The sequence below is a fragment of the Crocodylus siamensis genome, chromosome 3 (genome assembly GCF_052110815.1).
Source record: "Crocodylus siamensis isolate JL-2025a chromosome 3, ASM5211081v1, whole genome shotgun sequence".
Classification (NCBI taxonomy): Eukaryota; Metazoa; Chordata; order Crocodylia; family Crocodylidae; genus Crocodylus; species Crocodylus siamensis.
The window spans coordinates 258,823,842-258,850,771 of NC_143397.1; the positions used below are offsets into that span (position 1 = coordinate 258,823,842).

At 47.5% G+C, this 26,930-nt stretch overlaps 1 protein-coding gene across 1 annotated transcript in view; it reads right to left on the reverse strand.

Moving 5' to 3' along the window:
* Window positions 1-26,618, reverse strand: part of ZC3H3 (zinc finger CCCH-type containing 3) — a 296,545-nt gene extending 269,927 nt beyond the window's left edge. Inside the window, exons 1-3 of the mRNA XM_090040765.1 lie at window positions 26,488-26,618; window positions 23,327-24,767; window positions 21,263-21,462 (exon numbers count right to left, since the gene is read on the reverse strand). Coding sequence (XP_089896891.1) covers window positions 21,263-21,462; window positions 23,327-24,767; window positions 26,488-26,533 — 1,687 coding nt within the window. The 5' untranslated portion in view covers window positions 26,534-26,618. The remainder of the gene's footprint in view (window positions 1-21,262; window positions 21,463-23,326; window positions 24,768-26,487) is intronic.
* Between the last annotated feature and the right edge of the window lie 312 nt (window positions 26,619-26,930).

The following is a 26,930-nucleotide window of genomic DNA, read 5'->3' on the forward strand; positions in this document are numbered from 1 at the left end:
CCCGTGTAACGCGCAGGCAAAGGCATGTCTCACACCCGCCCCAGACCCCTGGTAGGAAGGTGGTGACACTGGGCAGAGCCACCGGGACCAGGCACCTCTCCCAGTGTGGAGACAGAGAGAGGGAGGAATTGCTCAAAAATGGAGATCACTTTCCCAACCCTGCATGTGCTGATGAGATTCAGCCCTGTCCCCCCCTGCCTCAGCCAAAAGTTACTAGAGGGCATCTCCTTCACCGCCCAGCCTTGCTCCAATCTGACTCTTCGTCGCACTAGACCCCTGGGCCCACACAGCTCACTGGTGGAGCAATGAAAAATGAAGTGCACAGCCCTGGACAAGGGCAGCAAAGCTTCCCTTGCCCCAATGGAGAAGTGCTAGTACGTCCATTAGTAAGTCCAACATCAGTGGGGTTATTTGACCCCAGCAGTCTTTCCTGCCCGAAGAAAGGGGGCTGAACCCGATGATCTCACAAGGTCCCTTCCAGCCCTAAACTTCTGTGAATCTGTGCCGATAGCACAGTACACCCGTATGTCCGGTCAAGATCAAGGCCCCAGGGTGCTGGGAGCTGTATTCACACATATATATGCAACACAAACACCCACTAAGAGCGTGTTCCAGCCCTGGAGACCCTGAAGACAGCAGCCTTGGACGTTGCACTGCCAGTCCAAGTAAAAGAATATGGGGACAGGCTATTAGTGTGGACTGAAGGATTAAGGCTGACATGGGAAAGCAACAGGGATGGTGAAGAATGCATGGAAAATGAGGAGGAAACAGTAGCTACCTCCCTAATACTGCCCCATGCCCCAGTGCCTTGTCCACCTACCTCTGTGGATGCCAGGACCATCTTCTGTACTAGCCAGTGCTAGTCTGTAGATCACCAGAGAATACAAATTTCTCCTTGGGGTTCTGCAGTAGTCTTTAGACTATGCTAACACCAGATGACTGGAAACCCTGTTTGCAGCAGCATTACTAAGCAGGCACTCGCTTGCTGCCAGGATCCAGGAGAAGCTCATCTCCTACCAGTTAACAAGCACTACAGATAGACCCCCACAGCTTAAACCCCATTCAGGTCTCCTCAGGCTGCAGGAAGGCTGCCATGTGAAAGAGCCTGGCGCACTTACAAGCATGTCCACATTGCTGGGCAAACAGGGCAATACTCTAGCAAAACACTTTCCTCTGGTTCTCTCCGCGAGGTGAGAGTGGTCAATGGTGGGCGATTCATTTTAATATGCATGAGGTGGTCCTGAAGCCCAAGCGGACTGCTTGCATTATTGATACCTCACCAAGCGACTCGTGGCAGTGAAGTCAATCGGGCTGAGGAATGTGTATCCTTAATGCAATTCTTAATATTTGTTTAAGCACCAAGGGTTCAGACAAGCGCTTTTTATAAATCAAAATAAATATGAGTTTGCATAAGCCTCACCATCGAGTCAGAATTGTTTCTTGCAAGTATTTATGGGCATCGCCCTAATATAAAGTGCCTGCCTACTTTAACGCCTAGTGGGTTTCCAAAGGCCAACACTCTGAGACATCCATTTTGAGATCTTGTGTGTCAGGGTTTTTGTTTCCTCACCATCACATGTGGCTTCTGATTTTATTCCACTTGGAATCCTCTCATCTTTGCATCTTAACACCAAAAACCAGAACCCATGACACTGCATTGAATCCTGCTTGTTCAACCACTCTTCTGGTTACCAGCTGAGCTGTCTTTCTCCTGCACCCTCTTTCCCCCGGGTTCCTCAGACCGTCAACCATTTCAGACATGGATGTTATTAATTGCTTGGCACATCCTGCCGACTGTAAAGTGTGATTTACATCTTTGGTGCCGCATGAATAATTTCACAGAATGATGGATCAAGCAACATAGCAAAACCTACCCACAACAGGGGCACCACGAGGCAATCATACTAAGTGGGGCTATGAGCATACTGGACTATCAAGCCAGAGCAGGATTTTTACATGGTCTGTTGAGCTTGCGTATGATCTCAAATACCTGGCAATTTGACCTTAGTAAAGACTCAAAAAAAAAACGAAAAAAAAAAAGAACACATTAATGTATAATTTGGTCTGATTCCACTGGCCTCTGGAAGACAGTTTCTTAGATACCTGATGAAGAAAGAATATCCTTCCAGAACTCAGTATTTAGCCTCCCCAGTTTGAAACCCTAAGCCAGGTAGATGCACACGCTGCTCTTGCACCTCCGCATGCTCTCTTCCACACGTCCATCAGGAGCAAGGATCCTGACTTGCCTGCTATGGGTAATTTTTTTTTTTTATTATTGCCATGCATACCCATAGCAGCCATGAGCAATCCCGGTCCTTCTCTCCACATCTGGATTGCCTTTTCTATCCCTCTTGTCTTCCTCCTCCTTGACAAGGGTGGTTAGAGAGGGAAGCATTTTGAATCCTTCCACTCTATGACCTGGTGTGGTCACTGCTGAACAGCATGCTCCATGTCCAAACGCTGCATTCTTATTTTAAGCACATTTAAAAGGCAGGCTATTTTCTGTTTACTCTTTACAATGTATGACGTTAATAAAAAAACATCTCTGGCTGTCTAGAGGTTATCTACATGACAATAAGTCCTTCTGTTCCATTTTAAAGAGATTTATATTCCAATTTTCCAAGGATGTAATTTGTCCTTTGTGTTGGCTTTTTTGCTCAAGATTTGAGTATGCTTGGGAAATTTTTCAGGCTAACAGTAGTGACAGAGCAAAGATGGCTGGGTTACAAGCTACCCGCTGAACAGCTCCTCCAACATACTTCAATCTGACCCATGACACCTGTGGTTCCTGCAGTCCTGAACTTCTCCAACTAAAGGAGGGAGGATAGGGAGGAGCGATTTGAATGAATATCATCTACAGGTTGCAAGTGAAAACCTAAAGCCACTGAAATCAATGGTAAGACTCCTGCTGACTTCAAAGGGTACAGGAAAAAATCATCTTCTGTTTTTAAAATATCAAATTTATATCATTTTGAAATATAGGTCAGAACTGACTGAGATTTTTGCAACTCATGGAAAACTAGAGTGACAGAAAGAAAGTCCACTGAAACGGATATGCCGCCCCAGACAGTGCAGGATTATTCCCCGTAACAGGTACACCAGCACTTTGCCCAGCTGGCTCTCAAATATGCTAAGGGATAGGACTTCTATCATTCCTCTGAAAGATTACTCACCTCACAGACCTTACCCAAAGCATGCTGGAAAGTCTTCATTTTGTCTCTCTACTCTTACAGTGCCCTAAAGAATTCCTTAGGGATTTCTGCCCTTCAGGTCTTGGTGGCCGATAGCACCAAAAGACCTTTGAACTTCAAAAAAGTTTAGCTCTAGATCCAAACTTAGTGACCTAGCTCCAACCTGGGGAACACTATGTCCTCTCCTGGGTACCAGTGAACGTTTGGGAAAGCTAGTGCATTAACCCCATCCTCACATGTGGGACAAAATTAAAATGTTATGTCAGGGAGAATATATTATCTACCCACCTACATACACATATATATACATACCTATATACATATATACACATCTATATATATGTAGATCTCTCTCTCTCTATATATATATATATAGATAAATGTGTGTGTGTATATCTACACACCTACACACACAAATACATAGATAGATATGCATGTGTGTGTCTAGATAGACAGATAAATAGATAGATATACATTTATCTCTATGTGTAAATAAAATCTGCCATATTGAAAGTAAATACTAGAGTCCATTACCACAAAAAAGATCCAAACTTCTTTTTTACATCGATTATTCTGGAATAATTAATTAGCACGGCTATAACAATACATAAAATTGCTAGCCTCTGACTCCTCTGATAATTTATGCAAGATTAAAGTATCGCTGTGGTTGCCTTTTCCATTGCCTAATTCAGCATTTTCTTTTTCCTTATGAAAGCAAGACTCTAGATTTAACTGCTCTAATGCCCTTTTACAGTGTTTGGTGTAGTAAAATCTAACAGCCACTACAGCACAGCAGCGAGGAAATGATGGATCGCGGAAGCCCAAAGGAGGGAACATGGTAAAATGACCCAGTTAACGTTTAGATGGTGATGTCAATCACATTTCTAACACATGCACTCCCATTCAGCAACACCCCCAATGAACTCTCCCCTTCACATCAATTCCCCTTTTGATTTTCCTCAGTGGCACCCCTGTTCTTTGGAACAAAAGCAAAGTTCTTCACTAATAACTTCACAAACAGCTGCATTGCAAAGAAACCATTTCCCGGCCACTGTCACTAGATTAAGCTCATCAATCAATGGTGAGTCCTAGCCAAGAGAAATATCATTTGAGGAGAGTTTGGCTCTTGGAGCTGCTCTGTTATTTGCAAAAACAATACTTAAAAATCATCCCCTGGCAGCCATAAGTCCTTGGATCCAAGGGTTTTGCTCCTACCTACAAAACCACATGGAAGTCTCACAGGGGAGCGACTGCCTGATATTTTTTTTGCAATACATCAAGCTGCACATTACATCCAGCAAACTCAGGTGGGGTAAACACCGGCAAATAGCAGCCCAACTGCTGACAGGGCTGTTTTCACAGTCTTTGCCAGCTATTAGTTGCATGTTTTCAGTCTGGTCCCTGAAGCTTAAGTCTACGCTACAGAGACTGCTACAGCTTTAAGCTGCACCATGGCAGTAGAGTAGAGCCTCTCAGCATGGACGGGGCTTCCCCGCAGGCAGTTACACCAGCTCCCCTGAAGGACATGGGCTCCGAACATTTCCCTGGCAGGGCTCTGCTAGGCAAGGCCAGTCCTTCCCTGCATCACCATAAAGCCTGGGTCCCATTCCCCTACAGGGAGTAGCAATGCCTAGGTCAGAGAACTCTTGGCAGAGGTAATATCTTTTATTAGACCAATTTGCAAAGAAAAGGTCTTTATTTCCATGCTTTTGGGCACAGGCACCCTTCATCAGGCACAGGAGATTGCAAAGATTGTAAAAGTTCTCCTAGGTAGAAATGAAAATTCATATTTCACAGGAGAGCTGCAGGTGTGGTAAAAGTCTCCTATTTGAAACTGTTCATTTTGTCCAGATTAGGCTCAGAGAAAAGTTGAAAGAGTCATTTGACCTCAAAGTTGTCTGGTGGTAAGCGGGATGCAAGTCAGAGAACAGCACTTCACCCTGCATATCCTCTTGACCCTTCTGAGCCTTGCCATGGCTATCTTAATGCTTCTCACCTCCTGCACCAGCTCGCACACAGGCGGTAAATTAATCGTGGATTTGGGAAGCCTCGTGAGACAATTTCAGGAGAGTCTGAGGAGAACCGTGGTCCTACAGTGTTGCATCAGTGTACGGTGGTACTGATCTACTGAATGCACAACAGGCAACAAGAGAGTCACCCATAAACTGCTCTCGGGGACGGGGGTTGTATAACACCTGAAGGGGAGCTCAAAAGTTCTGTAAAACCAGATTTCTCACGAGCCACAGCAAAAATGCACACATCATCTGATGTAAACACGATCACCCAGAAGAAAGCCTTGAATTCACGAAATAGCTGTGACAACCTGGTTTATAAGGGTGCATTTCATAACCATCACATCCATGAAGCACACACTCAGGTACACTCACTCATGCACCTGTCGCACCTTTCCGGAGTTTTACTCTATACGCGCTATAATATGCACACAGCCCTATACAAGTAAAAAGGAATATCCTGGCCTGGAGAAGTGTTAATTCAGCTCTATTAGGATACACTAGACAATGATTCACATGCAAGGAAATCAACTCAGGGGGCTGTAAAACAGAAACAGGAAGACAGGAAGGAGGAGTGGGGAGATGGGCAGGAAAGCAGGAAGAGGGCACAAAGCAGCTGCCCTCATGGAAAACTTCCCAGGCTTTACAGCAAGTCCGGGATACGCGGGCACAGGCCGTCAGACCCTTTGCCAGCAATGCACAGATCATCACTGCTCAGCCATGTACCTCCTGGTGGAAGCTCCTGGTAACCCGGAAAACAACAGTAACTTCCTTAAGGACCTTGCCCATTACACTGACATAAGTACTGGCTTTCAGTGGGCGCATCTACACAAGACGCTTAGCTGTGCATTAGCATAGCTTACTGTAAAGTAAGCATGTACGCCTACAAGTGCACATGCTTACTATGCAGTAAACCTCTCTAATGCCAAGTAAACCTGCTACCTGAAAACGTAAGTGGCAAATTTACTCAAGATTAGTAACGGCGCCGTAGCACCTGAGTAGACATCTGACCAGGAGCAAAATCTACTCCTCGTCAGCCATCCACCACAGGACGGGAGATAGTCCCTGCCTGGTCTCCTGTGGCAGAGCCCGCCCCGGCACCAGGCAGCTCCTGGGGGACTATGTCCCCCTGTCCCAGCAGCAGGGAGCTCCAAGTCTACTGCTCCCAAATCATTGATGATTTGGGGGAGGTGCCTGGGAGATCCTCATCTCCCAGCACTGGCCCCACAGTCGCAGAGCTGGCACTGGGAGGTAAGGGTCTCCCAGTGCTGGCCCCACAGTCACAGAGCTGGCACTGGGAGCTCCCTGCTGGCAGGGGCACGGGAACCGGTTCCTCACCCAGCTCCACGAGCGCAGAGCTGGAGGGTGGGAGGGGAAACAGGCTCTAAGCTGGCAGACCTGACAGGGGAACAAGCTACCCAGCCTCCACCCAGCGTGCAGGGCAGTGGCTGGGAACTGTCTTGGTCAGGCACAGATCCCAGCCCTGTGCCCCAATCAGGTGATCAAGGCATAGGGCTTGGAAAAAGCTGCAGGGGTGAGGTAGGTCCCAGCCCCCTGCTCCAATTGGAAACTTGATGCAAAGAGCAGCAAATCTGCTCCCTTACCTCCCCATGTGTAGACACCTGCCCAAAAGCATTTATTCTAAAGTAACTCACACCAGAGTAATCTTAGGCCGGATCAAATGCACGTGTAGATGCGCCCAGTTTATAGGAAACAAGCAAGTAAAAGGAGGAGATGGGGGGAAGAAAACAGTAGAGGAGGTGACCAAAGGGGAAGACTTTTGAAACTTCAAGGGAGGTTTTGTCTTGTTGAGCACAAGCAGTTCTCAGGACTTGCTAGAAAGCTGCTTATACAGCATTCCTTTAAAACCAAGTGCACAAACCGAAGAAGCTCCCAGAAGCAAACACGCTGCGAGTAGGCCGGGAGGCATGTAAACAGCATGAAGAAAGTCTGCTGCAGGTTCGGCCATCATCCACGTTCACAAACAGCTCCCGATTTCTACGAATGCATTCGTTGAGCACAGCTATTTATGGGATAGCATGGATAAGCAATTTCACCCTATAGCTTACTTAGGAACTCTTCCATTCATTATTCTTGATATATGTCTCTTCCTGGAAGTCACGGGGAATTGTTTTTGCTCACTTACTGGGTGGCACGTTTCTGAAGGTCAGAGACTCGCTCATCGTGAATGCCCTCATTCATGCAAACATCCCTATTTGCAAACAAACGTGTGAAGGGGTAAAAACAACGGTCAACTGTGCAAACAGAAATCATATGAACATTTGCCATCAGAAAGGGATGAGGAGCTGAGAGGCGGGCAAGCGACAGCTTGGAGTTAAAACGAGCGTTGGCTGCACTTGACCAACGCTGCAAATGGAACGTAAATATTTTCCAGGTGCTTTGAAAAGCTCTCAAAGCCATAGATGCACCAGCAATCTTTGCTCATGGCTACAGATTTTACCAGGCTTCGCCCTTTGACGTTCCAGCACAATTTGCAAACAGCGAGATGACATCCTGTGTCTGACCACCTGGCACGAATGACCAAAACAACCCTCTGCAATTCCAGTGGGAGGTTATGGTGTTTGAGGAAACAAGTTACAGGCATGAGCCAAGGAGGGCTGTGGCACAAATGAAAAGCACATGCTGGTGAGATAAGGGCGTGTGTTCTGTTTTGGGCCTTTTTTTGTTCTGGGAAGGGGAGAGTTTTATTCTGGTTGCAGCCTGGGCAGTCCCTGCAAGTTTCGAGATCTTAACAAAGTCCCCCTGATGTCCTACAAAATATCAAAGGTCACACACAGCCAATGAAAGGATGTCATACATCTCCAAAGCCAAATGTTTTTCCCCTTAACTTATGAATAACTATTTCCCAAAGACCTGCTTGTTATGAATAGATTAACAATCAAACAGTGGAGTCTGCAGGGTGGCAGAAGCTGCTCCATAACGATGAAAAGGAAGGTTTGAGAAGCATTTTTCAACATTCAGGAAAGAGCTGCTGAGTTACAGACAGCAGAGAGGAGAAAGACTATGCCCAGGGATGAGGGATAAACTAAAATAACCCCTTTTCGCCCACCCACCCCTCAGATGAAATCTGGCCCCGCTTGCTCACTCTGACCTCTGCTGTGCTATTCCCCAGGGAGCAGTTCAGGCGTTAGATGCCTGACTCCCACTGGACTTCAATCGTACTTAGGCACTCAACTCTCTTGGGTTTCTTTGAAAAAAATCTCAGCCTAATGATCTTCCAGTGTTTTTGAGCCCCTTGATTTTTATTTTCCCTGCTGCAGCAAGGAGGCTACCCAAGAACCTGCTCCTTGAGACCCAAGCGCTGCACAGCCGAGAGCACCTGCTCCTCCATGGGCACTGACTGCCCCCCAACAGATGGGCTGTTATTTTCGAGGGAGCTCTTAGAAAACTGAATCCCCATGGCTGGCAGCTGCTAGGTGCAGAAGAGTCACCTGTAAATGCCAGCGAGCACCAGGGAAACCCAAAACCACTGCATGCGACTGCTGACGTCACTGGGGCCGCAGCCAAGTATGTGAACTTTTACCAATTACTGCGAGGCACTGAGCAGCCACTTTGCCAGCTTACTCCACCCCAGGCCTCAAGGACGAGCCGCTGAAAGTGAGAGGAGAGATCTGAGAACATAATGATTTATGAGCGCGGTCAATCTACATAGTATCTGACAGAATGGACGGTAATGTTGTTAACCCCGCCGGCTTGAAGCAGCCAACCCATGAACTCTTCAAACGACCTCCTGCAGCGAGGAAGGATCCCCTTGCAGAGAGGAGGCTAATGATGGAATCCCAAATAAAGACATCAGGAACTCAGCAGGATACCCGGGGCCTCCTGTGAGGCCAAAGGTCATCACCCCAGGCTTCATCTAATAGCATTTTACTAAGACATCACACTGCTCTGGTGCAATGTGAGCAGAGATGTCATCTGACACAACCAATGCAACAGATTGATGGAGGGGAAAAATTAAAGCAAAGAAAAAAAAATAGGGGAAAAAATCAATTATTAAAGGCAGAGCTTTAAGAACTCCCCGGTTAGAGATACTGGCTTTAATTAATTCCACATTATATTATGAAACGGAAAAGATCTGAAGTCTAGGCTGATGTTTTCAAGGCAGCCAGAGGGATATGAATGCCCAATTCACAACAAAATTAATAGTAACGGAGACTCCAACTTACTCATCGCTATTTATGCCTCCTTTACTCTTGGCTGGTCTCGAGTAACATAAACTGGCTAAAAACTGTCAACAAAAGTGCAAATCTCAGTGCCTTAATCTAATGCACTAGCTCACTGCAGCATTGTTTGGGCTCTTAAACAATGAAAGAGAGCTTAGTTTCTTAAGGCATCTAAGATGCGCGCTACTCCAAATAAAATTAAATAGACCTAGAATTGTTTTTAAAGACGTTAGGTCAAAAAATAAAAAAAATAAATAAATTAATAAATAAAAGATTTTACAAAAATTGACAGTGTTTCTTTACAAAAAAAGAGAATCGAATGTGTTAACTTTGCTCTTAGGAACTCAGTTTTAATGTATGAATCCGCCAAGAGTACTGAGCCTGAGCTGATAACAAGGACTCCTGGCAGTTCAATGAAGGAGCCCATCTCATTCTGGAGTTTGGAAAGGTGAGAGAGGTGCAAACGGGAGCCAGTGCATTTTCAGGCCAAAACCCTGGGGTCTCAGCAAGGCAGCACAGCTACTGGGCTGAATGCAGAGTTTTTGCTGGCACTCTAACCCCAACATGTACAGCCTTGGAGAAGCTGCCAGGTCAGTCCCCCGTCCATTTTAGTCATCCCCAAGACTTCCATTACAAAGCATCTGTGAAACAGGAACGGTACTGTTTCCCCTGCTGCACCCGTCTCCCGGGAGTGTGGTAAGGATTCATTAGTTAATGTCTGTAGAGTGCTCTGAATGCACAAAGTGCTGAGTAACAGTATTATCCACGTACATCCCAGCCCAATTCCACGCCTCCATCCAAACCAGAAGGCAATGGATTAAAGGACAATCCCAGACACAGCTGAAAAGACACCATTCGCAGTACAGGTTTGCGTGTGGCAGTCGCAAGGCCCTGCTTCCCTGAAAAAACCAACTCCTGCTACAGACACCCACCTTCGCTGCACTTTCCCATGCTTTATCCATTAGCCACTAAAAAAGAACAGGTTTAATGCGGAGGCTGGATTGCTGCTTACCAGAGGCAGAGGTGATACACTAGCATTTCAACTGGGGACTAGTTAGGTCCCCAGTGAAACAGGTTTGATTGTCTTCACTTAGCCCCCTCAAGGAGGTTTCTCTCCGGCACAAAGCGCCTACATTTTGCCTCGAAAAATTTCTTTTCCAAGACTTAATTGCATCTTTGGGATAATAACCTGGGGGTACTCAGGGAAGGGAAGAGCTGAGCCATTACGAGACAAGGGGCACATGCTTTCCTTAAGGTGCAGCAGGAAGGTAAAAGGTGGACGCTTCATATACATCCTGCCCCGATGCAGCCACCGCCTTCACTCAGCTGCCTCTCCTTGTCGCACAACATGCTAAAAGGAGAGGTGCGGGAGCACTGAAGCTGCGGGCTGTGTGTTATATGCTGATTTTGCATGAAGTTATCAATCATGGCAAAAGCCAGACGCATTATTATTTAAACAGGCACGCACAAATGCAACCTAAGCGGGAGTCCCCAGAGAGACGCATCTCTTGCTTTTTAAATATTACACCTTCAACCAGCGACAGCCATGCATGAAGAAACCCGGGCGCGGATCCGAGCAGCTGTGCCTCGGAGGGGACATTACAAGGGGGAGAAGGCGCAGAAGAGCCTCTCCCTGGAATCTCTGTAATATTCTGCAATCCCCCACAGGCAAGACGGGCAGCCCGCACTGCTGCTGAACAATGCAGTTTTGAATTCAATTAAAGTGATTATCTGTTGTGCCAAATAAATTGTGTACAGCATATATCCTGCAGCATTTTACACCTTCAGGCTCATTATTTTCTAACTGTTTCCTCCTGTTTATGCACTTTCAAATTAAATTGCTGATAATATGCGCCAAAATAAAAAATGAGCGCACCTTGTCCGAAGAAAATTGATTCTCCTTTTTCCTGAACGGGGCGATTGCCAGGTTTTATATACTCTGTTCCTGGCGATCATTAGTAATTCAATTTTCTTTTTATTAGCCCCCTTATCTGCTGAGCAATATAGTGGCAGAGCTGACCTCTTTCGCACGGGTAAATGTTTAAAATCTTTTCCCTGATTAATTTTGCCAGTTAAGGAAAAGAGGAGAAATGGCCCGGCTCTTAGCCATCACAATGAATAAAGCTTAATGTTGATTGTGATGGAATTTCTAATGCCAAGGAAATTGATTGAACGCAGCAATTATGCTGCAATAGTAACTCAAGGGAAATGGGATAGTTTTCTCCTGGCCATAGCCTTTTGGTTATTTAAAACAATCCAATTTGCAAGGATAATTATATATTAGTGTTTTATCTGCCACTTGAAATGAACATGGGAGTTTTGATACTGGCCCAGCATTAGCAGGTTATTGCTGCAAATTACTTGATATCTGCTTTCTTTCACATAAAGAGGAAATTAGGCAATCAATTACCAGAAAAAGGTGGACGGGGGAGAATATGAGGGGCAAGACTGCCCTCTGCCGGGCAGAGAGGGGGGAGGTGTCACGTGAGCCTTTGCCGATTAAATAAATAAATAAATAAGGCAGACTGGTCTTGCTTTCTTGCACGACCTGTGATTTATAATGCTGCTTTGCACGCAGGTGTCCACACCCACCCAAGACGTGGGTCTGTCGAGAGGGGCTGCTGACAGATCCGTGGGGAAGCCCGCCTTATGTGCATGCAGCTGCTGCTGCTCCCGCAGAAAAGGAAAGGTTCATTTTAAGTGATAATTCTGTGTATTAATAGAGAAGGAGCCCTGGAAAGATGAGACAGCCCGATCGCAAGGAATTCCTGAGTGGAACGGACAGCCGTTGGCAGAGCAGCCTTACACGGAAGCACAAGCGCTGGCGTGACCAGGGAAAGCAACCGCATTGATTTTACAGGGGTTAGAAAAGGTTCACAACTCCAACCACTTGGCTGGCTCTGGCCTCCTTTCATTAAGGGACAGCGCTCCCAAAGGCCTAATGCTGCCAGGAGCTGAGCACTGTCCACTGCCATCGATCTCAGCCACCAAAGAGCTGGCAGAACTCGCACAAAATAAGACTAGAGAGTCCGTTTTTCTGCACTGCGGACCTCAATCTTTGGCCCGGCGCACAGTGACGACACTCCTGCTACTACTCCCTGCATCAGGCAGATCTCACCCCAAAACTTGTGTTAAAAAATAATAAAGATTATCTAAAAGTAGCGCATTCATAAAGCCACAATTTGCACCATCTTGTGGTCTCATGAATAAGCAGATCTCCAAAACACCAAAATGAGTCTGATGTAAATCAACCAGGACACAGTTTGTCAAGCAGAGGGTGGGTAATGCACCCATATACTGTCCGCTATTATTTTTTTCATTTTAACCATTTGGTGTAACGCATCCTGACAATGGAAAACTAATGCTGAACAAGCATCTCCCAGGTAGAGAGTAGAGATAAAGAGCCCAAAAAAGGGGAAAGATCACTCTTACAACAAGACTGCAGGTCCAGATTTAGCTTGTGGAGCATCCTCACCTCCAAATTCAGTTCAGGGGGTTGTTACTGCCCCTGGTGGAAAGTCCATCTGGGATGTGAACTGCAAACTGGGCCCCCACTGCTTCTTGCATCTGATTCCACCACTGGGGCTCCCAAATTTTCTCCCCTCCAAAGAGCACTAGGAACGTTCAGGTCGTCTACCTAGACAGAGTGTGAGCAGAAAGAAAGCATACACACACACGCACTGAAAAATACTGAAGTTGAAGCATTAATTAGAGTTCAGTCATCTCCAGGCACAGACACAGGTGCAAGGTTGAACAGATGCGTTGGATATGTTGTGCACGGGGCTAATGCGAGACCTGAAGGGAGAAGGGGGGAGCAGGGGAGTACTCCAATGGCTTCACTGGGCTCTCAATCAACCCCAAAGCACTTGTTAACTGAAAGGATTTACAAGTCCCGGCAAGACAATTATCTCCAGGGTGAGGTGTTGTTTTTTTTTTATTTCCACTCCACCCCTTGTCCTTAAAGAAAGAGCCGAGGAAATTAAATGCAAAAATCCATGTAATATTAATGGTACATTAAGAGACTGCACGACTAAGCAGTCAGGAAGCCCAAAAAGTGAAGGCTGCTCAGGCAGCATTAAATCTCGCCACACTCCCTGAATGCAACGTTTCTCTCTCTCCCCATTTTCCTTACTCAAACGTTTTGCCCTTTGTTTGGAAAGCATCCTGCCACGACCCGAGCCGGGCACTACACAGCCCAGCATAGACTGGAAAGCCACAACAGGGCTGTGTCAGAGCAGCTTAAGTTTGGGGAATTTTCTTGATTACCACAGCCTCGGTAAATGGGACATGATGACTAATGTTTTACAGTTAATTTATAACAGATGCGGGCTTTGAGCTGCAGATTATTTGGAATAATCGAATGGTCTGAGACCATCATTCTGTGACAGCACTCCATTTTCTCCCTTGCACAGTCATTAGTTCTCAAATTGAAAGTGGTAGAGGCAAGGCAATCATCGCATCTTCCCACAGAAGCGAGTCCCACACCCTTCAGGCTACAGGGATAACAATGCAGGGCCACATTTTAACTCATGGTTCCCACAGTCCATCAGGCTACTGCCCTTCAAAGAACAAGACTTCGCGGCATGTGAATTCTGTGCTAAAAACACTATTGTGCCTGTGTCCAGCTGCGCTCCACAATTACAGACACCAGTGAGGCTGAGTGTTAATGAGCGTTACTCTGAATTTGGTGGTTACTAAAGCAACCCCCACACATGGGTTATGAAGCCAATTTAAAAAATGATTTGAGCAAGTTAAGAACCAACTGAGCTGACTTCCCCCTTAACTGGGTGTGAACCTACCCCACCTTGCTCCCAGCTCCCAGTGAGATGTGGTTGGGTTGGAATCAGTTTAGGACACCTGCTTGGGACTGGAGAACAGATGAGAAATCAGTGGGCTGTGAGGGTTACAGTTATGTACCTGATTTTGGAAAAGAGCAAATTGTTCCACAAGCTGAGAGAGGAGGATTAACAATGACTTTTCAACCAAGTTTCCCATGTAAGCTGCTGTTATGCCAAACTTGGCTTATCTAACAGAGATGGCAAGGGCCATTTCGGGGTTCCAATTCTAACACGGCTGTGTTCACTAGGGTCTCTGTGAACCTGGAACAGGAGAAGAGAGAGGCTAGCTACAGTTTTTTGCATCTGAACTTTCAACCTCGATTAGGACACTTCACAAAATGGATTCACCTGAGCTTATGTACCCAATGGGACGTCACACAGACCTCCACCCTTCCCTCTAATACGCCTGACTAAGCTGAAAGTGGTCAGAATTGGTTGGTGCTTGCAGCCTGTGACCCCAGTGTGTGGCTCAGGATCTCCCTGTTCTTGTGAAAAGCAAGCAAATATCCTGCAGAGTTTCTCTAGGCTCGCAAATGGGCCCCAGTGTGATCCCAACTTTCAGTTTCCAACTAATGACCAGGGGTGCAGCGATATCCCAGCTTGGCCCCAGTCTGAGAAGCAAATCCACAAGATGCAGGTCAAGCCCTCCAAGTCACCCTGCCTGGTGTTTAGGAGAGTTTAAAACTGGTGTTCAGGGTTGTTCAGGCCCAGACAAAAGAAATGGAGTGTCTCACCGCTTCCTAGTTATTCCTTCTGGCTGGTCCAGAGCTGTCCCACACCACTACAGAGCAACTCCTTGTCCAAGGTAAGAGACTGACATCAGAAAACCCTTCAAGATCAGCATTACCCTCATGTGGCTAAGGCACACAGAGGCATAAGGACTTGCCCAAAGTCATACAGTGAATCTATAGTAGTCATGAGCAGAACCCAGCAGGCTTCCCTTTCAGCTCCCAGACCACTGAGAAACTAGCAGACACAAAACACTGTATGTTTAATACACAATCAGAGCAACATCCTTACCTGAACTCTTCCATGTCAAGCAAGAGACGCTATTTTAACATTTTCTTTCATTTCAGTTCAGGTCATGGGTTTGTGCCCCACGCTGGCACAATCCCAGGCAGACGGCACCCAAACATTACATGCTGGAACTGGATGGACCATACTGCCCTTGTAAGGGAGTCACTAGCAGTGCCACTTTCAGCAGAAGTCCAACGTTCGTGCTAGTTCACGCAGTGCAGATTTCCAAAGGCAGATTCCCAGAAGTATTATAAGAGTCCAAGAGCTCAGGAGATCACTTATGAGGTGCCCAGTGGGGGCAGACTAGCTCAATGATGACGGAAAATGCCCCTAACTCTGGCTCAGTGATGGAAACCTTTCAGCAGTGAAGACAATGGTCCTGGAAAGCAATTTCTGAACACCTACTGTAGTACAAAGCATGCATCCATCCATCCTACAGCAGTGTCTCTAGACAGTGATGGCAGGAGACATGAAATCACAGCTGAAGCTCCTTAAGGTCAATGCAAGATCCCATGGCACTTTCTGTAAGAGTGCTGGCTCTAGAGTTAGAGCCAACCCCCACCCCCACTAGGTGACTACAACCTGCCCAAAGTTCCCTTGCGATGTGAAGTGGACGCAGACTTCGTCCTTGCTTTCTGCACTGAACTGTGATGCAGAGCTACTGTGCACTGCTCAGCAGCTGCCGAATCCTGCAGAAGAGGTGGCCATTGCCATTAGACAGACAGCCTGTAAAGTTATTTGGGACCCTAGCATCTGAAAGGTACTAGAGGTGGAAGCTGGTATTATTACCGGTAACACTTCCCAAGCTCTACTCTAGCTAGAAGCTGAGGTCAGGAGGGGTGACCTGGAGGAAGGGGGAGATGAGATGACAAGGACCCAGCTACAGGCTATATCACTGTGTTGGTGGCCTGGAGAATATTCTCATGAAGACATGCAGACAAGCTCTCCTTGAACTATTCTGGTTACCTGAAAGACACTCTAGAGCAGACCCCTAAAAAATTTTGAATGGAGGTGCAGACCCCTTTGGAAATTTCAAATAGAGGTGCAAACCCCTATGAATGGTAAGTGTGGGTATTCAAATACTTTTGAGCGATCACAATCATCTTTCGTAGACCCCCTTACACATAGTTTGTGAATCCCTAGTGGCCTGCAGACCACAATTTGAAAATCACTGTTCTAGAGAAGTGATACAGTTGTGAACCCAGCAGTATCTTCCAAGCCAGGAGATCTATTGGAACAATGGCTTCCCCTTCCTTCTCAAAGCAAGAGCTCCATCACATGGGATGTACAAAGCAAATTGGAACAAAGCATGTGAAAATGCACTTGCATGGAGTTATCCTGCATGGCCTGAGGGATAAAGAAAAAAAACCCCATGGGCCTTTTCCCATCTCAAAAATGAACGGATTCTATACCTGCTCAGCAGCCCTGTTTCAAGGACAGAAATTCTTCCCTGGTGAAAAAGGAAGGCATAATTAGGGAGCAGTGTCAGAAGCTAGAAGGGGAAAAGCCTCTCTTCAAGCCTGCAAAGCGGTCTGTGTCAGAGGGCAGGGTTCCAGTCCAGTGCATGGTACTGACGGCTTCAGTCTGGAAAACTCGGCCCCACTCCAGTGTTCTCACCTGCTTTATGTTCCTATTTTTCTATCTCCCTTAAGACGGATTTGAGCCACCTCAATATCACCCTGCGCATCTGCAGGTCTACATCGTTTCAACTGAAAATGCAACTGCCATAAGAAAATGAAGACCAGGGCACTGGGATTTTAAAATGCATGCCCAATACAAATAGGTCTCTGGTAACTGCTGAGCCGATTCCCAGGAGATACCGAAGTCCTCAGAAGGATTTGGGCCATTCAGTCTTGATGTTCACAGGTGCCTCACCATTCCACTTCTAATGCCTGGATCCTAACACAAGACTTTCACTGGGAGCTTTTGAAAAAAAATGGTGGCACATGTATATGGCAACCACTCAGGTTGAAAAGCACATTACAAATTTCCCCTGAAAGCATAATGCTAAACTGCAATTCAGAGGAATGTGCTACGGGAAAGGACGGGAAACAACACCCTGCTAGCATGCTGGGCCAAAAGCCTCTGCCTGCCGTGCTGATGAGAAGGTACTGCTGTCTGCTGCTCTATGCAAAGGAAAACGCTTGTATGCCAGGATACTCACTGGTGAAATCAGGAGTGGAGGAAAGGTGAAAAAGAAAAATAAATGCCCCGGTGCGAATGATCCAGCAAACCACAGCAGAAAGGTTGAGACCCTTAGTGCCAGATAGAGCCAGGTCTACCCTTTACAGGTTGTGTGCAAACATTAGCAGAGGAGTAAAAGCAAGGCAGAAAATGACACGGCAGTCATCTCTTGTGATACCTCTGCAACAAGGACATATGTCTGCTAGGGACAATGGGATTCCTCAAGTACATCTCATGTTCAACCAAGCCAGAGCTGGGTTTGAACCTAGGTTCCCAGAGCTGAAGCACTAAATGACACCTTGATGTACCAGCAAGGCCAGCTACGTTTTACTGCCACTTCCACGGCTTCCTCCCTAGAACAGTTTGGCCAAGTGGCTTCCCCTCACCTCCAGCAAGTGCTTGGAGACCCTTGAGTAATGCACATTTAAATACAAATTATTCCTACAGCTCTGGCTGCGTCTCCCAAAGCTTTGACAGCAAAGCTCCTCAAAGGTTATACCCAAACAATTTTTTTTGAAATGGGGATTTTTTTACATTTTCTGTACAGAGAAGATCATTGTGGTGAAACATGCTAGATCAACAGCTCAGAAGTCTTAACCCTCATGTTATCCTTCGAACAGATCCAGTACAAGGAAGCTGTCTCCCTGCCTCACATTTCTAGGGTCCCTAAGACTAGACCTTAGCAGCTAGCAGTAAACTGCTGTCTCCAAACACCAGCTCTACTGGGGATTTTCCTTGAATCCTGGCCTCTTGGCAAGGGCTTTGCCAACAGCTTTAGTTTCTCCTCCTTGGCTAAATCCTTGTACCCGAGGGGAAACACTCTCACAGACATCCCCCACATCTCTCTTCCATTCTGCTTTCAGAGATCACTTCCGAAGAGGCCCTCCGGCTGTCCTTGCTGAGTTTAATTTCCAGACTCCATGCAAACACGAGAGAGACATGTTGATTGCACATGCAGCCTCCATGCATCGCTGGCCATTTCCCTTCCCTAGCTGGATGCCTTCAGTCAAGTCCTGTCCTAACTCCGCAACCTCCACATTTCTTTAGATGCAATAGATTTATTCACATCCAGCAGAAACTAAGCTGCTCCAATGGACATTGACTGCTTGACCCCTGGAAATCAAGCCAAGCACGAACCTTCACAATGAGTGCAACACAACGATCCACCTCAAGGCATCTCATTTGTCCTTCATCCTCCTTTCCCACACTCTGCTTCATGTGTTTGGGTTTTTTTTGCCTACTGCCTCAGTGCCTCTAGAAAGATCTTTCCCCTGGGACAGAAACACTTCCACATCTCTTCCCTTTTTGGCCCTCCTTAAAAAAAAAAAAAAAAAAAAAAAAAAAAAAAATCACACTTCAGCAGGAAACTGCTCTTCTCATCAATAATCCTTGCTCCCTCTCCTGAATCACTGCCCTGTCTGTCTGCCTAGGAACAGCAGCATCTGCACATGCAAATGTCAAGATACACATGCAGCTATGTGAAAAAACTGCAACGGAGCATGTAATTATGTACCCAAACTATATAACCACACATATACTTCCCAGAAAATGTAGGCCAAAAGATTTTGGCTTTAAGATAGTTCTTGTGGGTTACCCTGGAGAATTAACACTCCCTCCAAACTCAAGCAATTAGCAATGACAGAGAGACTAGCTTATTGGCCATGCTCCCGTATGCCAGTCAGCTACATGCAGTCACTTGCTTGTTTCCCACCCCATAACACCCCACAGATCCCTGGTGCATGCTGGGAAACTGCTGCCTGCTTGCCCAAGAGCATCTGTGTCCAGATGGAGTTTTGTGTACCTGTTTGGTGCGAGAGGCAGCAAAAGGCATTCAACAATTCATTCAACTTTTTCTGCTCTGTTCCCCATCACCTGCATCTAAGTGATGCTCTAAAAGCCCCAAATGGAGCCTGTTTCCTTATTGGATTCCTTTCTCCCCACTGTCAAGATTTGCGTCTCGCTGCTAATAAAGAAGTTGAACCTCTGTCGTGGTCTGCAGGCAACAGTCTAAAACGTACTGTAGAAGCACTACCACCACCCACCCCAGTAATGGACCTTACAGTAATGTCACAGGGGAAAAAACCGAGTTAAGCCACACGCTGCAGGTTACACAGGTCATCAGTAGCAGAACGAGTTCTCCCAACTCCTCCTCCTGTACTGGAGCCACAAGGCCTCATGCATTCCATATTCATGGAACTCAGGTGAAGCACTCGGATTGGTTTTGAGACCTCCTGCTCTGAAAACCAGTCACTGAGACAGCCCCCTGACAACCTGAATCATACAAAAAACATATAAAGCACAGAGTAATTGCCCCAAAGTGGCACAAGGTGTGCACAGTAACTGCAGACTCTCACTAGGCAGTCACTAATCAAACAGGAACACCAACTACAGAGCAGAGAAAAATGCACAACTATCACTACATCTGCTGGGCCCAACACTCCCACCCTAGCCGCTACAGAAAAAATGCTCTTTGCAGCAAACATGACTTGATCTCAGGGGCACTGGCTGATTTCACTAAAGGGCTTTCTTTGAACCTTAATTGTTTAGCAACCCTTCTAGTATGTTTAAATTAGCCTAGTAAGATCCTGGTTTGAGATCATTCTTATCCCAACAGAGAAGAAGGTATTCTGCTCATGGCTTCTAACCTGGAACACAGTGTAGTTAAAAGGTAGATTTATCCTGTTAAAAGAAGGGTCTTAAGAGACACATACAACTTTTTCCAACTGATGACAAAGGAACTGTTCAATTTTGTGCATCTGTCAGACAAATAATGTTCCTCACCTCCCCTTTGAGTTCCCCTCCAGCACTTGTTTACTATGACGCTATGAAATCTAGTCCAGTGTCTCTCAACCCATGGGTCGCAAGAACATATGAAAGGGTTGCAGACAAACTTTATAAATGGATCAACAGGCTTTAAAAATCATTCTCTTTTAAAGAAGAAAAATGTGGGAAATCCACAAGGGGCTGCTTTGGGCCCCCCATACCTGACACACCTACCACTTGCCCCACACACTGGGGAATTGGGAGTGGCAGGGGGAACAGGTTGGGAGTGAGGGGCACTGGGTCGGGACTGACCACTGATGTTTACAGATGGGTCCTAGTACAAAAAAAGTTGAGAACCAGTGGTCTAGTCCACTTAAACCATCTCTATTCTGACCCATGAAACCTGCAGTCTTCTGACCTTGCAGGGCATGACTTCTATGAGTCTGTTTAGACTTCGAGGTCTTTAAAGGAAGGGTTCTTTGCCTAGTCCCGATCTACACAGCAAGAAGATGCTGGAAGAAAAGGGCAGGATGTAATCTAAATGCAGCAGATATCAATCACTGCTTCAGTTGTTTTCATGCTGACAAGGTGTCTTAAGAATGGGGAGTACAGACCCATCAATACACTCGCAGTCAGGGATCGGATCCCTCCCAAAACACATAGGATGACTCTGTGTTGCACCCAGACCTATGCACAGTGAAATCTAAAGGACCAAGAAAAATAACATTTTGTCCTAGTAAACACTGGTCTTGAAGTCACTGTCTAGAATCAGTAACTTGTATGAAACGGGAAGGTCTATAATAACGGGTACTGATTAGAACTGGTCCTGGACAGAGGTTTCAGAAGAGATGAGCACTCTTGTGAAAGCTTTGATGTAGGATGAAGCTCTCATTCCAATCAAGGCTGTTCTGTCTTTTTCCTCCTAATTTTCCCCCACATGAGTGCTCAGCAGAGTCACATCACTGAGAAAGATGCACAAGTTCCACCTCCCTCCCTGAAATTGCTTCCCCCTATGAAACACCCCAGTCCTACCACCACACACCCAGGCCAGGACTTCCCTGGCTCGCACTTACCTTCCTTGGCAGGGACGTGCGTTCTGGAGGCAGGCAGCCGGCATAGCCTGTGTTTGGTGATCTGCACCAGCCGACCTTTGGGTGAAGTTCTCTTCAACAGCGGAGAAGGTTTCCCCCGCACACAGGTTCTCTTCCTGAGATAGCTAGGACTTTTCAGAGGCATGGTGGGGGAGGAGGAGTTCTTCTTATCAACTGGGGAACTGCAGGGACACAACAGATGAGCATTAAAGGGGAGGGAAGGATCACAGAAGCATTTCCAACTGGGCACAGTGAGGCAGTAGAAGAGCTGGGAGAAAAAGCGGAGTCCCCAGACTCCCAGTCTAATACCTTATCCACTGAACCATGCTGCCTTCTTAGATGAGAGAAATGGAGATGCACAGAACTGAGACGTGCATGCGAAGGGGCTATTTGAGGAGTACCTGACAAAGCACAAATAAAGGAGGAGTCATCTGACATTCCAGCTCATCTATGTATACCTCATCTCTTGTGATAGCTGCTGCTGGGAAGATGTTATAAAAGGCCAAAACAGACAAAAAAAATCAAGGGACCCCATGCTCTCTGCCTCTTTCCAGAGACAGCTCTGAGGCAGAGTAGGGAAGAAAATAGCAAGCAGCTGAAAAAAACATCTGGAGCATGGGAATAAGAACCAGGAGTTCCAGCATCCTACGCTGGGCTTCATCTCATCATCACATGGCCTTGAACAAGTCACTTCAGCCCAGATTGCCAAGCGTTCTTGGTTTGATGCCACTCCTGATCCCGGCAGGAACATGGTATCATGAAGCCTGGGGGGGGTGCTTTCACACCCTACCAGCTTAAGCAATACAAAACTAGTGGTGTAGAGATCACGACCAAGTTGACCAGCCCATGCCTCCTTCCTGCACATGTGCCTCCACCCACCCATTGCCTTCCCTTCCATTTACCGTCATTCCTAACCTTTCCTTTGTGCACAGCACCCATCAGCTGTGGCCCAGAGGGGACAGCCAACACATGTGCTGTTCCTGCCACAACTGCTTCCCCAATGGCATCCCCAGAAGCAGCAGGACCACAGATCCTTCTCAGTTTCAATCTACTGCTTGGATAATGCTGGGGGCCAGCACAAAGCAGCAAAGACAAGCAAGTCCTGCCCAGACTCAGAAGACCAGAGACCATAGACGCTATCATGACTCTGGCTCTTTTCAAGCAAATAGACTTTTGCCTCAATATCCCTTGTCCTCACTGGAGCACACTGCTGTACACCACTCATAGGAAAGTACGGCTGGAAGGGAACTCGCAAGGTCACCTAGTCCAGCCCTCTGCTCAAGGAAGGATCATCCCTGACTGCATCATCCCAGCCATGGGTCTGCCCAACCTAATAGGATCAGAGGAAACCTCACAAGCTTATCTAGAAATCTTGCAAGGTCATCTAAGAAACTGCTGCCTGCTTGCCCAAGAGCATCTGTGTCCAGATGGAGTTTTGTGTACCTGTTTGGTGCAAGAGGCAGCAAAAGGCATTCAACAATTCATTCAACTTTTTCTGCTCTGTTCCCCATCACCTGCATCTAAGTGATGCTCTAAAAGCCCCAAATGGAGCCTGTTTCCTTATTGGATTCCTTTCTCCCCACTGTTAAATGCTGTTTATGACTCTCTGGTTTTACAAGTGCTGATACAATCATTTTTTGGAGGAGGAGCAGGTAGTTGTGGTGGAAGGGAAGAAAAACAGCACTTGTTTGTGGGAACCAAACACAGAACTAGACAGACCAGCAAAACCACATAGGTTTTAGCACTCAGCCCCCTGGAAAGCAGCTCATTTCCATGCTAACCAGAAATGCTGAGCTTGGAAAAACACCAGCAATACTATCACCGATTACTGGAGTGGAGTAGAGCCTTGCAGCTGCAGGAATGGGCTGGGACCATGCTGTACGCACATCAGAGCAGCCCCAAATTGCTGACTGTATAATTAAGGGCAGAGAAACGCTTCTATTAAAGTCCCTGGAAGGATTTTTAGTGCTTTTATAAGCAGGAACATGGCTTAGAACAGCAAATACAGTTAGTGCAGCAGCAAAACTTATTCTCTCAGTGACTTACCCAGAACTCCCCTTTCTTCTGATGATTTTGGTCCGGCTCTTCACTTTATATGTGGAAAATGCAGCATCATTAAAGGGAGGCTTCAACCCCCCATGACTAACAGATGCATTGTTTAGGGTCTGAAGGCCTGAGTCAGCTCTAGGGAGCTGAGAGACTCCAGGCTCCTGCTGGGTCCCAGACTGCCAGGTGAATGTTGACTTGGATGTGGAAGGAGAGGACTGCAAGCTGGATGCTTTCCATTTGTATTTACTGGGAGATTCATTGGGTTTTGAATGCAATCCAGATTTCTTCTGCTTTGCTCCCAAGTCCCCCTTTGGCAGCAGCTTCACAGCTCGCTCGGCACTAAAAGCAAGCTTCTTCCCACTTTCAGGAGCCTTTGGGCTAGTCCACCTCCTCATAACACGGGGACTTTTGCCAGGGTTTGCAACCCACGTGTAATTGGTTTTTCTGAACTTCAAAGTTTTGCTAGAAGCTGCTGGTGAGACAGCTCTTTGGAGACTGGGGGCCTTGTGCGGCATGACAAATTTGATCTTAGCTGAGCCTGCACCAGCCTCTGAAGTGGCCGCCTGAGCATAACTAGTGAAAGTTTCTGAATGTCCAGAAATCTTTGGCTCTTTCGAACCACCTCTTCCTGCTCCGACTTGCTCTGAACTAAACCAAGCTGGAAACTGGGGCTCTGACTTCTTCCCTGATGACAGCCAGCCTGCCTCTCGATCAGGCAGGGCTGAAGGCTGCAGAAGCTTAGATTTCAACGCTATGGCACTTTCACTGATAGTTCGACATAACTCAGAGGCACTTTTAGTTGCATCGCCGGGCAGTTTTGTGGTCCTCGTTTTGCCCTTTCCTGTGAGAGACAATGTGTTTGCATCGTCCCTGCTGCTGGTAACAGGAGCCTGGTGCACTGAACAATGTGAGACTAGTAAAGATGTTTCTTTGTCAATGTTCTGAGAATAAGAAAATCCATGTAATCCTTTATCAGCCTCTGTGGCAGCTCCAGCTTCTTTCAACCCAGACAAACCTTGCAGAGACCCCGGCTCACCAATGCTTCTATTGTCTAAAGCGGCACTAGTCCTCTGGGGCAATTTGATCCCAACAACTATATTACCATCTGTAGTCAAGCCCACATGCCTTTCCAAAGCCGCTGGCTGTGACCCAAGGGGCTGGCAGCTCCCATGGCTCACAGAAGCCTGGGATGAGCTAGCAGATAGACCGCTTCCAGAAAGGGATGTTGGCCCAGGTGGTCTGTTTACAAGGGAGTATTTTTTCCTCCAGAAGTTACCAGGATGCTGCTGGAAATCCACTGGGGCTTGCTGGGAATATCTTGCAGAGAACGCGCCCCGACTGCTGAAGGTAGGCGGATGGGGATTTCTCCACCTCAGAGTCATGGAAGGCAGAGGCACGGGAGCATTGCCGTGAACATTTTTGTGGTCGTTTATGAGACCTGCGGGATGCAAAACAACCTTTTAATCACAGCTCTACAATAACCCAAGTTTTGTCTATTCATTTTCTTTACACAGTAGTGAAACGATCTGTTGTATACTCAGCACACTCAAACAGCAGCAGGACCCAAAGGAAAAACATCAAGCAAATATCTACTGCTCCCTCCTCAATTCTCACGACATCCTAATTTTAGACAGAGAAACACGCAAGCCCGAGAGCCATGTGCTGATAAATCAGGTTTCTCATTATGGTCTTTCCGAATACATCAACACTTTCCACCCACATTCAGTTTCTCATACAGGCACCTGTTCCAAGGTTACCACTTGGATTGCTGGTTTTGTAGATCAATGGGGGAGGGGGGAAAAACCAGGTAAAAAAAATGATTGCTTATTTGGTTTACATGCATCTCAGATCTCATCACTGCAATCTCTGAGCCCCTTTATGGGGCTGCTAAACACCCTGCACTGATCCAACTGCTCATACACATTCGGATATCAGCACTCGGAGAGGTATTTGATATCTGGGCTAGGGGAGGAAGAATAGATGCATTACTAAAGCAGGAGCATGGTAGCACGGGCTTCAATCCCAGCTCTGCATTTAACTCATGAGGAGTCACTCACTTTGGCAGGTCACTTCCCTGCTTCCTGCCTCACTTTCCCAATAAAAGGAATAAATACATTCATGGGGAGGGGGAATTGAGGCATATTTTACACCAACATCTATAATGCAATTTGGGATTTTCAGATGAAAGGATTTTTAGCCAAGCCCTACATTTTCCAGGCATCTTGGGTTGCTTTAAAAGAAGCTTTCCCTGTTGCAAACACCAGACCTCACAGAGCTTCAGAAACGCAACATCAGCAGAAGAACCAGCAGAACCAAGCTCTTTTTTGTATCACATGCAATTAATTCAGGGAACTCACTGCCACAAGACACAGGCCAACATAACCAGGTTCAAACAGAATGAGGTAAATCCACACAGGATAGGGTCATAGGAAAGCAGAGCTGGTAGGGGCTTCACAGGGCCTCTAATCCAGCCCCTGCTCATGGCAGAATCATCCCCAATTCAGCCATCCTCGCCAAATCTGTCCAGACCAGGACACGTGCATCAGTGGGAAATAAATATGGCAGTTAGGAAGTCTGAATTTGGAGCCGCCGGGGTGCTGCAGGATTAGCCGCAGGATGTCAGATACTCCCTGTGCACCCTGGGTCCATCACGAACAGCCAGCCCCAGCACTGGGACAGGGGGAAGAAGGCAGGGCATGGGCAGGAGTGAGGGAGAAACCTCTTCCCCTTCCGCCCCACAGACCAGGGGCAAATCAGGGCTGGGAACCAGGTGGCTCGTTGCCGGGGCCAGGGAACCACAGAGGGTCCCGGAGTGGGAGGGACACCCCGTCTGGGTCACAGAGGAAGGGGCCACGGAGGGCACCGGGAACCTGCCCCCCAGCCCTGGACTCCTGGGTCCCCTCAAAGCCCCTGGCAACCTAGACCCCCCCGGACTCCTGGGGTCCTCGCAACCTGCCCCTCCGCTCTGGACCCCCTTGCAGTCTGGGTCCCACGCCCGGGACTCTGGGTCCCCTAGTGCCCCCCCAGCCCCTAGATCCCCTCGCCCCCGCCCCCAACTCCTGAGTCCCCTAGTGCCCCCCCGGACTCCTAGGCCCCCTCGCCCCCCCAGACTCTGGGTGCCTTCTCCCCCGGCACCTGGAGCCCCCCCGCCCCCTTACCCTGCAGCAGGCGGATCTGACGCTGCAGCTGTTCTTTCTCCTCCATCCCCACAGCCGGTCAACCCCCCCCACGTCACCGCCGCGCACCCGGAACCGGCGGACACGTCATCTCCGCGCGCCCCGACGGGCCGGTCAGGTGAGGAGCGACACGCTGTCATGTGACGTGGGGGAGGGTGCGGGCCGTTTCCCTGGCAACCGCGGGGCCTGTCACACAAGTTGCGCGCACACACACGTGTGTGTGCGCGTATGCACACTGGCCACACGCATACGTGCGCTCACAAGCCAGCACACACCCGTGTGCGCGCACGTGCAACCCCCCCCACACAAATGCACATGCACGAACACAGAGGCACACGTGGGAAACCACGCAGACGTGCACACAGCGCAGCAAACAAACACCCGTGTGTGTGCACAAACGCACGCACACGTGCGAACACACCGAA